General features: G+C 46.3%; 1 protein-coding gene across 3 annotated transcripts in view; it reads left to right on the top strand.

Moving 5' to 3' along the window:
- The first annotated feature begins 4644 nt into the window (after nt 1–4644).
- LOC132781507 (cytochrome P450 2C18-like) overlaps nt 4645–11032 on the top strand; it is a 61904-nt gene continuing 55516 nt past the window's right edge. For 2 of the 3 annotated variants that reach the window (XM_067463166.1, XM_060785798.2), the window contains exons 1-4: nt 4645–4897; nt 7106–7268; nt 8227–8376; nt 10483–10643. In XM_067463166.1, coding sequence (XP_067319267.1) covers nt 4715–4897; nt 7106–7268; nt 8227–8376; nt 10483–10643 — 657 coding nt within the window. In that variant the 5' untranslated portion in view covers nt 4645–4714. The remainder of the gene's footprint in view (nt 4898–7105; nt 7269–8226; nt 8377–10482; nt 10644–11032) is intronic. The other variant, XM_067463165.1, reaches the window with a different exon arrangement.

The following is an 11032-nucleotide window of genomic DNA, read 5'->3' as shown; positions in this document are numbered from 1 at the left end:
CCGGGGAAGGCAGAGAGTTCCACTGCTGAATGACTCTCACAGTCAGGAAGTTCTTCCTCATGTTCCGGTGGAATCTCCTCTCTTGTAGTTTGTATCTTGTATTTTTGTATCCTAATACATTTCCGAAAGAACCTAATAGATACATCAGTATTAGGGCTGGGTAACCACGGAAAAATTTGTTTCTAAACTCGTTTTTAAGGGGTCCATCACGTTTCGATTCTTTAAAGAATTCTGAAATTTTACTTTAAAAAATTTTGAAATATACGAAATTTCGTAAATTTCGAATCGATTCGTTAATGGCGGATGCGATTGCGCAATATGCTAAAAAACCCTCCAAATGGGACAGGGGGAACTTCTGAAGCTTCCCTCTCCCTCTGTTGTTGACTGCTGTTGTGATAAAACAAACAACAACTATAAAACTTGCACCAGGCATGCGGAAATAATTACGAAACAATTTTGAAACAATTTTGAAACAATTTTGAAACAATTTCGAAACAATTACGAAAGGAGGGTGACTAAAATGATCAAGGGTCTGGAGAACAAGCCCTATGAGGAGCGGCTTAGGGAGCTGGGCATATTTAGCCTGAAGAAGAGAAGGCTGAGAGGAGATATGATGAGGGCCATGTATAAATACGTGAGAGGAAGCCACAGGGAGGAGGAGGGAGCAAGCTTGTTCTCTGCTTCCTTGGAGACTAGGACGCGGAACAATGGCTTCAAACTACAAGAGAGGAGATTCCACCTGAACATGAGGAAGAACTTCCTGACTGTGAGAGCCGTTCAGCAGTGGAACTCTCTGCCCCGGAGGGAGTGTGGTGGAGGCTCCTTCTTTGGAAGCTTTTAAACAGAGGCTGGATGGCCATCTGTCAGGGGTGATTTGAATGCAATATTCCTGCTTCTTGGCAGAATGGGGTTGGACTGGATGATGGCCCAGGAGGTCTCTTCCAACTCTGATTCTATGATTCTATGATTCTATGATTCTATGCGGACACACATGCGCAGTAGGAAAAAAAATCAGCCCTTGCACTAGGGAAATTCAGGGGATTCTCCCTCCCTCATTTTTAGACCTGATGAAACTTGCTACATTGCTAGAACACATGGACTTCTGCTATCACAAGTGAGGTTGCTGGGGATGAGGAGCAGGGCCTTCTCAGTGGTGGCCCCTGAAACTGATTGTTGATTGTTTAATTGCTGCTATATTGTTTTTATTCTACTGTTATGTTGATGCCGGCATCGAATTGTGCCTTTATACGCCACCCTGAGTCCCCTCCGAGGTGAGAAGGGCAGGGTAGAAGTAACCGAAATAATAATAAATAAAATCATCATCATTATCATCATCATCATCATCGTCATCATCATCGTCATCATCATCATCATCATCAGTATTCTATATTATGCATAAAGCTCCCTTCTGGTCCTACCCAAAGATCTTGGCTTCGGCTCAGGTGGATCGAGCAGGTATCTTCTTTCTCCGCACTTGGATGTGTGGGCTTCTTCTTAGCCCTCTTTCCTCCCAGGAAGACAGGAAACCATCCTGCCGCTTTCAATGTTTCTGCTGGTCGTAGTTGAGGGAGGTCCAGCCCTTGCTCTCCCCGTCCCTGCCCCTCCCTTGCAAAAACCAACCAAGTTGCACAATGTTCAGAGAAGTTCAGGGCGTTGCAGGAGGAGGCAGGGGAGGTCAGCCGAGTTCAGGACACATTATGTAACCACATCTGAAAGAGTTGTTTCCTCCTTAATTGTGCGGTAATTGCTTACTTTGAAGGCACTTGTTCTACTCCAGAAGCTTTGTTTTTGTGCTGGCCACAAACTAGGTTGAATTGCATGGGACAGTCATTGGAAAACTAGAGCAAAATGTGCGGCTGCAACGGGTCAGGATGGCATCCCTCCCACACAAACAAAGTTACAAAAAAAAAAAACCCTTTCCCATGTATTGTTGAAGGCTTTCATGGCCAGAATCACTGGGTTGTTGTCGGTTTATTTTGAGCTATATGGCCATGTTCTAAAGGCATTTTCTCCTGACGTTTCGCCTGCACCTATGGCAAGCATCCTCAGAGGTAGTGAGGTCTGTTGGAAGTAGAAAAATGGGTTTGTTTATCTGTGGAATGACCAGTGTGGGACAAAGGACTTGGAGCTAGGTGTGAATGTTTCAACTGATCACCTTGATTAGAATTGGATGGCCTGGCAGTGCCTGGAACAATCTTTTGTTGAGAGGTGATTAGATGTCCTTGTTTGTTTCCTCTCTGTTGTTGTACTGTTCTAATTTTAGAGTTTTACCTCTATCCCACCCTGCTATGGGACCCTGGGAGTTCTAATTTGGTGAGTCCCCAACACTCTTTGGCAGAGATGGCTACAGTCCTTGTAAAACTGCAGCTCACAGGATTCCAAAGCCTTGAGAAAGAAGAAAGATCGCCATACCAAGCTATCATTCTTTGAACTCGTCCAGTGGTTTAATCTTCAACTGCTCTATTTTTCTTTCTTTTGATTTAAATTGGCTAAAAATGCCACCTTGATTGAGCTCTTTAGAGATGGGCCAGGTGGGGGAGGGGTTCCCAATACAAAGGTTTGCACTCATGGATCAATAGTCACCCCTTGAGCCTCTTCAGGCTCATGCCAGTGTAATGGACCCAGACTCAGGAATGTCCCCCTCCTTCCCAGCTTGGGCCTCTGGGTTTCCTCTTAGGTGCCTTGCCTTCACCTTTGCCTTCACCTTGCCTTCGCCTTGCCTTCGCCTTGCCTTCGCCTTGTCTTGCCTTGGCCATGCCTTCACCTTTGCCTTGCCTTCGCCTTGCCATCGCCTTGGTTTTGGCCTTGGCCTTGCCTTCGCCTTAGTCTTGCCAGTTTGTGGCATGCCACCAGAGGCTCTGCTTGGCTTTTGGATGGTGGTCAGCTGCGATGTGCTTAGTGAAGGAGGCAAACAAACCATACCTTCATTGTTGGGTGCAAGGGGTTGGGGGGTTGAGGTGTTCCTATGCACAATGGCCACCCACAGGACCCTGTGCCCTACTTTACATGCCCTACTTCGATGTTTCTGGTGCCGATTCCATGCTTCTGGTCCTACAATACACAGGGTTTCATCACATGGTGGCAGGAGTGGTAACAGAATGACAAAATACTGTTCATGGGGAAGTCATTGTGTTTCTTCCTCAAAGACACAAACACTTGCTCAGAGGGACATGTGCACATACCACACATGGGAGTCTGATGTCCATATTCAGTTCATGGTCACAGATGGTGGGTCGCATCCACTGCTTCATTGGGTTCCTGGGATTGCTGCAGTTTGCCATTCATCGCAACAGATTGCATAGCATGTCCACATGTGGAAATTTGCACAAAGCAACTCACCTGGGGTTCCTCAGCCTGTATGTGTTGTAAAAGAATCCTAGGGTGCTCTGCAATGTTTGTTTTATCCAGGGCGATGGGCAGTTTCACCATCTAACTGGCCACTGACTTATATGACTCCAGACTGTCCACCATCCCAGAATACAGCACCCCAATCCCATGCATGCACTCCTTTCAGAACCGTTGGCCATAATCTTGGAGAATTCTTGGAGGAGATGTCCCAGCAGAAGAGTGGAGTAGAGAAAATGTTGTCCCAATCTTCAAGAAGGGGAAAAAAGAGGGACAGCACAATGAGCAATGTCCAGTCCGCCTGATATTAAGACCAGAGAAGATTCTGGAGATCATGAAGCAGATCATGAGCAGATCATGAAGGACGCAGTCTGTAATCACTTGGAAAGGAATGATGGGATCACTCAAAGTCAACATGGATTTCTCAAAAACAAGTCATGCTAGGCTCATCTTTTTTTTCAATAGAGCTACAAGCTGGGTAAATGCAGGGAATGCTGTGGATGGAGCAGATCTTGATTTCAGGAGACCTTCCTTCAACTAGGTCTCCCATTACTTTCTTGCAAGTGAATTAGTCCAATTTGGGCTAGGCAATGCTACTCTTGGGTGGATCTGTAATTGGTTAAGTGACCAAACTCAAAGGGTACTTCTCCCCAATGGTTCCTCCTCTTCATCCTGGAAAGAAGTGACTATTGGAGTGCCAGAAAAAGGGTTCAGACCTGGGCCCAGTGCTCTTCAATATCTTCATTGATGACCTGGATGCAGATCCAGTTTGCAGATGAGACCACATTAGGAAGAGGAGCCAAACTTACTTTCTCATGCACCAGAGACAATGGAGCCATGGATTCAAACTAAAGGAAAAGTGATGCAACCTAAACAGAAGAAAGGACCTCCTAATGATAACAGCATTTGACTGTGGGATATTATGTCTTGCAGACTTGTGGAGTCTCCTTTCTTCTTTGGAGGTTTTTAAAAAGAGACTGGATGACCATCTGTTGGGATGGCTTGGATGGTGTCTTCCTTTGTGGAAGGGGATTGGACTGGCATGTCCAAGGGATGTCTTAGCCTCTTTGATTTCTGGTTTGTTTTGCTAAGTCAACCATGATGGCCTCCTCTCCCCTGACTCTTGGCCAGGGAGCAACCAGGACTTATATAACACCCTAGAAATCAATGCCAATGAAAACACCGGGAGAAGTTCAGAGAAGTTCATTTCCAGATGACATCAAGGAACCTGGAGGACTTAATGATTAACACAAATCCTTCTGATAAAGTCATGATTACCGGACTATAAATCTCTGGCTGTGGAGCACCACAACTCACCTTCCTCTTCATTGGATCTGGAGACGTTGTTGTGTTCCCTTCAGATTTTGGGATGGAGCCCTTGGGGACGTCGACGGTTCTGCTGGTCATCTGCCTCTCCTGCCTTCTCCTTTCTGCCATCTGGAAGAGCCAGGCCAACAAGAGGGGGAAAATGCCCCCTGGACCACCCCCATTGCCCCTCATTGGGAATGCTCTGCAACTCAAGACCAACCATCTGGACCTGACTCTTAGCAAGGCAAGTACAAGGGCCTCCATCTGTATGGGATTTGTAGTGTCAAGAGGGCACACCATAATGGTTTGAAGAATAGCTGTAGAAAGTAGGCTTGGTTGATCCAAACAAAATGGTTCAAAACTCATTTTGGATGTAGGGGGTGCTGGTGGTTCAATTCGGAATTGAATTCCGAATTTTTCCAAAAAAAAATCAGAACTTACTGAAATTTTCAAAAATTTTGAATTGCTTTGTCAATGGCGAACAGGATTGTGCAATACGTGGAAATCAGCAAATGGCACTGGGTAAACTTCAGGGGATTTTCTCTCCCTCATTTCTAAACCAATCCTGATGATTTCACAAGTTAGGGAAGGAGAGGCTTGAATGTATGGGATTTGTAGTGTCTTTTGTGGCAAAGTACAGCAAACGAATCAAACAGAGCACAGAGAGGGACATTTTAGAGCCTTGGAAGCAGATTTCACAAGTTAGGGAAGGAGAGGCTTGAATGTATGGGATTTGTAGTGTCTTTCATGGCAATGCACAGCAAACCAAGGAACAAATAGAGCACAGAGACCTCATGGACCATAGAATCATAGAATCCTAGAATCAAAGAGTTGGAAGAGACCTCATGGGCCATTCAGTCCAACCCCGTTCTGCCAAGAAGCAGGAATGTTGCATTCAAATCACCCCTGACAGATGGCCACCCAGCCTCTGCTTCAAAGCTTCCAAAGAAGGAGCCTCCACCACACTCCGGGGCAGAGAGTTCCACTGCTGAATGGCTCTCACAGTCAGGAAGTTCTTCCTCATGTTCAGGTGGAATCTCCTCTCTTGTAGTTTGAAGCCATTGTTCCGCGTCCTAGTCTCCAGGGAAGCTAGGACGCGGAACAATGGCTTCAAACTACAAGAGAGGAGATTCCAACCCACGCCAGAGCTCCCTGTCAGATGTCACCACCCCCAGCTCCTTCAAGGTCAAGCCAGTCGTTTCAAGGATACCATCCATTTCATCTTGCGCTTGGTCAGCTCCTCTTCCTTTTTTCCTTCCATTTTCCCCAGCATGGTTGTCTTCTCTAAGCTTTCCTGTCACCTAATGATGTGACCAGAGGACTTCATCTTGGCCTCTCATCTCCTTCCCTCCAATGAGCAGTCGGGCTTTCTTTCCTGGAGGATGGACTGGTTGGATCTTCTCGCAGTCCAAGGCACTCTCAGCACTTTCCTCCAGCACCACAGCTCAAAAGCATCTCTCTTCCTTGGCTCAGCCTTCCCTAAGGTCCAGCTCTCACATCCGTAGGTGACTACAGGGAATAATACCATGGCTTGGACTATGCAATGGATCTTGGTTGCCAGTCTGATGTCTCTACTCTTTACTATTTTGTTGAGATTGGACATTGCTCTCCTTCCAAGAAGGAAGCGTCTCCTGATTTCCTGGCCACAGTCTGCGTCTGCACTCATCTTTGCACCTAGAAATACAAAGTCTGTCACGGCCTCCCCATTTTCTCCCTCTATTTCCCAGTTTATTTATTTATTATTTATTTACTATTCTTGTATACCGCTGTATCTCAAGCCCGAGGGCGACTCACAGCGGTTTCCAGACAGCAAAGACAATAAAAACAGCAATAATCCATATACAAAACAGTTAAATTACAACAATTCCATTAGTCGCTAATAAACAATCAACAATACACAATTATCACAAATCCCACCCCCAATCGCCTCATCATCCAAACGTGATCCAAATTCGTCATCCATTGTTCCGTTCCTATGTTCCAAATTGCCAAGTTGCACTGAGTTACTCAAACGCCTGCACAAACATCCAGGTCTTGAGCTTTCTACGGAATGTCATGAGCGATGGTGCCAGCCTAACATCTACAGGAAGGGCGTTCCACAGCCGAGGAGCCACCACCGAGAAGGCCCTATCCCTCATCCTTGAGAGGCCGGTGGGATTGAGAGTAGGGCCTCCCCGGAAGATCTCAAAGTCCGGGTGGGTTCATAGGCCGAGATGCGGTCAGCTAGGTATCTTGGGCCGGAACCATTTAGGGCTTTATAGGCCAGTACCAACACCTTGAATTGTCAATCCTTGTTGCCATCATCTTGGTTGTTTTGATATTTAGCTACAACCCAGCTTTGTATTTGTATTTTACTTAATTTTTTTTGTTCTAATTGATTGTTTCTGCTTTTGTGTATTATTATTATTATTATTATTATTATTATTATTATTATTATTATTATTCTCTGCAGCTCAGTGAGAAGTACGGCCCCGTCTTCACCCTCCATTTCGGAATGAAGCCTGTTGTGGTGCTCCATGGCTACGATGCCGTCAAAGAAGCCCTGATTGATCAGGCCGAGGAGTTTGCTCCCCGAGGGAAGATGCCATTCATAGATAAATACTTTCAAGGCAAAGGTACGTTGTGGTGTTTTCTGGCTCCCAAGAGGGACACTGATGGGGACCAAGGGGAATTCTTTCCCCCCAAGTACAAGGGATTTGGAAGCACGCAGACGAAAACAATGGGAAGAAAAACAGAGGGGAGAAAGGTGCTTCAAAATGGCAATGAATGACAAAATGAAGTAATCAATGATCAAGGGTCTGGAGAACAAGTCCTATGAGGAGTGGCTTGAAGAGCTGGGCATGTTTAGCCTGAAGAAGAGAAGGCTAAGAGGGGATATGACAGCCATGTATAATTTTGTGTGAGAGGAAGTCCTAGGGAGGAGGAGGGAGCAAGCTTCCTTTCTGCTTCCCTGGAGACTAGGACACAATGGAACAATGGCTTCATATTCATACTACAAGAGAGGAGATTCCATCTGAACATGAGGAAGAACTTCCTGACTGTGAGAGCGGTTCAGCAGTGGAACTCTCTGCCCTCGAATGTGGTGGAGGCTCCTTCTTTGGAAGCTTTTCAACAGAGGCTGGATGGCCATCTGTCAGGGGTGATTTGAATGCAATTTTCCTGCTTCTTGGCAGAATGGGGGTGGACTGGATGATGGCCCAGGAGGTCTCTTCCAACTCTTAGATTCTAGGAGTCTATGAAGTCATAGGGAGGAGGAGGGAGCAAGCTTGTTTTCTGCTTCCCTGGAGACTAGGACACAATGGAACAATGGCTTCAAACTACAAGAGAGGAGATTCCATCTGAACATGAGGAAGAACTTCCTAACTGTGAGAGCCGTTCAGCAGTGGAACTCTCTGCCCCGGAGTGTGGTGGAGGCTCCTTCTTTGGAGGCTTTTAAACAGAGGCTGGATGGCCATCTGCCAGGGGTGACTTGAATGCAATATTCCTGCTTCTTGCCAGAAGGGGGTTGGACTGGATGGCCCATGAGGTCTCTTCCAACTCTTTGATTCTATGATTCTATGATTCCCTTTGCAGGGATCATATTCAGCAACGGGGAGAGATGGAAGCAGCTCCGGCGCTTTGCCCTGACCACCCTCCGCAACTTTGGGATGGGGAAGAAGAGCATCGAGGAGAGGATCCGAGAAGAAGCCCAGTACCTCCTGGAACAGCTGCAGGCCACAAAAGGTATGTTGGTTGAGTCAACCACCACCACCACCATGCAGTTATGGACCTTCTGGGAGGTTCCTCCCTTTCTTCTTGCTCAAAGGCAGAGAGGTTGGAAAGTGGAACCCTTGCATGCCTTTTAGTCTTGGGACCTGTTAGATTGTTAATGACTCACCTCTTTGAAGGCTCAACCAGTGTCTGAGAACTTCCCCCCAAAAGCTTGAAGGATCTATGGCCTGATGTTATCTGGACCTTTGGGTCATTTCCTCATTAGAGATGGAGACACCTGGCCAAATCTGGCATTCCAACTTCTTTAATTCGAATAAGAGGAAGAGGATTACTATCTTCTGAAGAGCCAACATACATTTCTTGAGTCAACTACCACCACCATCATTCAGCTATGGACCTTCTGCGAGGTTCCTCCCTTCCTTTTGTGTAACGGTTAGAAATGGAAACCCTTGCATGCATTTGGTCTCGGGATCCTTTGTAGAGCTGCATTGTCTGTTAGTGACTCACCTCTTCAAGGGCTCAGCCAGTGTCTGAGAACTTCCCACCAAGAGTTTTAGGATCTATGGCCTGATGTTATCAGGAAGTTTTGGGACATTTCTCCCTTAGAGATGGAGGCATCTGGCCAAGTCAGGCTTTCCAATCTGTTTAAATGGAAAAAGGGAATTTCTATCCTCTGAAGAGGCAATGTAGTCCAGTAGTTTGACTCTGGAGACCAGGCTTTGAATCCCTTCTTCTTGTTTGTTTGTGTTGTTCTCATGGTGATAATGGAGTAAGATGGTTCACTGTTGTTCCATTCTGCTTTCTTTGTTTGGTTATTGCCCAAGAAGACCTTCAGGGGTTGATCATCCCCTGTTCCTACTTGATTAGACGGGTGCCTAATCCATCCCTCCACATGGATCTTCAGTCTTGGACCAGGGATGGTCAGAAAGATTCTTAAACCACCAAAAAAAGAGGATAGACTGCCTTCATTGGCTAAAGACAACCTGCATGGCTTGGACACCAAGGCAGCTGATCTTGTACTCTCAGTCTCATTGTCTAATGTCAAGACCCAGGCAAACCAGCAAAGCAAACGGCACTGTAAGAGTTAAATGAAGGTCTTTAATGTCTATTAACAAAACAAAAGGAGGCTCTTAAAGTCAGAGTTGTAAACACAAAAGGCTTGCGGTCAGCAGGAATGTAAACAAACTGGTCTCAGTCAGTCTTTGCTGGCAAAAGGAAAGTAAGTCTAAACAGAAGCAGGCAGCTTGGATTCAGCAGTAAAACACAGTTTGTTTCAAAGGCAAACAAAACAGCAAACAGCAATCCGCATGAAGAGCGGTCCAACGAAGGTTCCAGGGATTAGCAGAGGCGTAGTCAGGCAGTCCGAGGGTCAAGGCAAGGAAGACTCACGAGTCTGGTTCCGGCAGGGTTGTTCACACGATCAGGAAACACGAAGCTGCAAACAAGAGCTCACGGCAGGAGTTAAACACAAGGCACACGGTAATGCGACACTTTGAACTCTGCGATCAGTTTGTCCCCAAACTGCTCCTTAAATCTCGTCAGAGTCGCTGGAGTCACTTTCAGCTGCGTCTAATTCCACAGGTGAATCCCGGCTGCGCCATTGTTGCCAGTCAGTACTTCGGGCTCCATCCTGCAAAGTATTATCTGCAACCCAAGTATCATCAAAACCCTGGAATTCATCACTAGAGGTGGGAGCAGTAATCACATCCATTACTTCCTGAACTTTAGTCCAGTCCAGCTCTTCCTCTTCGCTGTCAAACTCCCCACAATCAGCTATATCTCTAAGGCGTTTAGCAACAGATCCCACATCGCTATTCGAGCTGCTGGCTACTCTCTTTACACCTCTGTAATCTTCCAGCTCCATTTCCTCGCGAGTAAAACCCTCAAAATCCTCCTCATCCGTAGTCTCTAAGAACAAGTCTCTAATCCGTTTCAGCTGTTGCTGAGCTTCTTCATCCTCTAAACCACGTTTCCTTCTACTACTAGTAGTAGGTGCATGAGACAAACGCTGAGTCTCAACATGTAATGTCTTGGTATAAGATGAGCTCTTGGTGAGGCCTGAGAGTGCATCCAGGCCAAGCCCAGAGCACTAAGCCTTGTTGCCACTTGTCTTTCCAGAGCGGCCCTTCGACCCCACTTTCCTGCTCAACTGCGCTACTTCCAACATCATCTGCTCCATTGTCTTTGGAAAGCACTACGACTATGATGACAAGAAGTTCCTCACCATCATGGGCTTAATGAATGACAACTTTGAGATCCTTAGCTCCCCTTGGGGCCAGGTAGGTCCTTCGCTGCTTGGTTGCAAATACACCTCAGTGTTGTGCAGATATTAGCTTTCTGTGGTATGAAGTGTCACCTTGCACACAGACAGAAGCGGGAGAGAGGAGAACAGAAGGAGTCCTGGAAGAGTGAATGAGGCATATTTAGGCAACAGGAGAAATGTAGGAGTTGTGTCACAATGAGCCTTTGGGGAACTGGGGAACATCTCTTCTACTCTGGAAGGGATCCATTTCTGCTCAAAGAGCAGCTGCAACTGGCAGGGAGAGTGGGATTCCTCATTTACTTATATTGACATATCTTTTGTTAACTAACTGGAGAGATGAGCAAGAGCACTAGAGTATCATAGAATCCTAGAATCCTAGAGTTGGAAGAGACATCATGGGCCATT

This window comes from Anolis sagrei, chromosome 1, assembly GCF_037176765.1.
Source record: "Anolis sagrei isolate rAnoSag1 chromosome 1, rAnoSag1.mat, whole genome shotgun sequence".
Classification (NCBI taxonomy): Eukaryota; Metazoa; Chordata; class Lepidosauria; order Squamata; family Dactyloidae; genus Anolis; species Anolis sagrei.
Note: the sequence above shows the minus strand (reverse complement) of the source record. Positions and strands in the feature narration are given on the sequence as shown.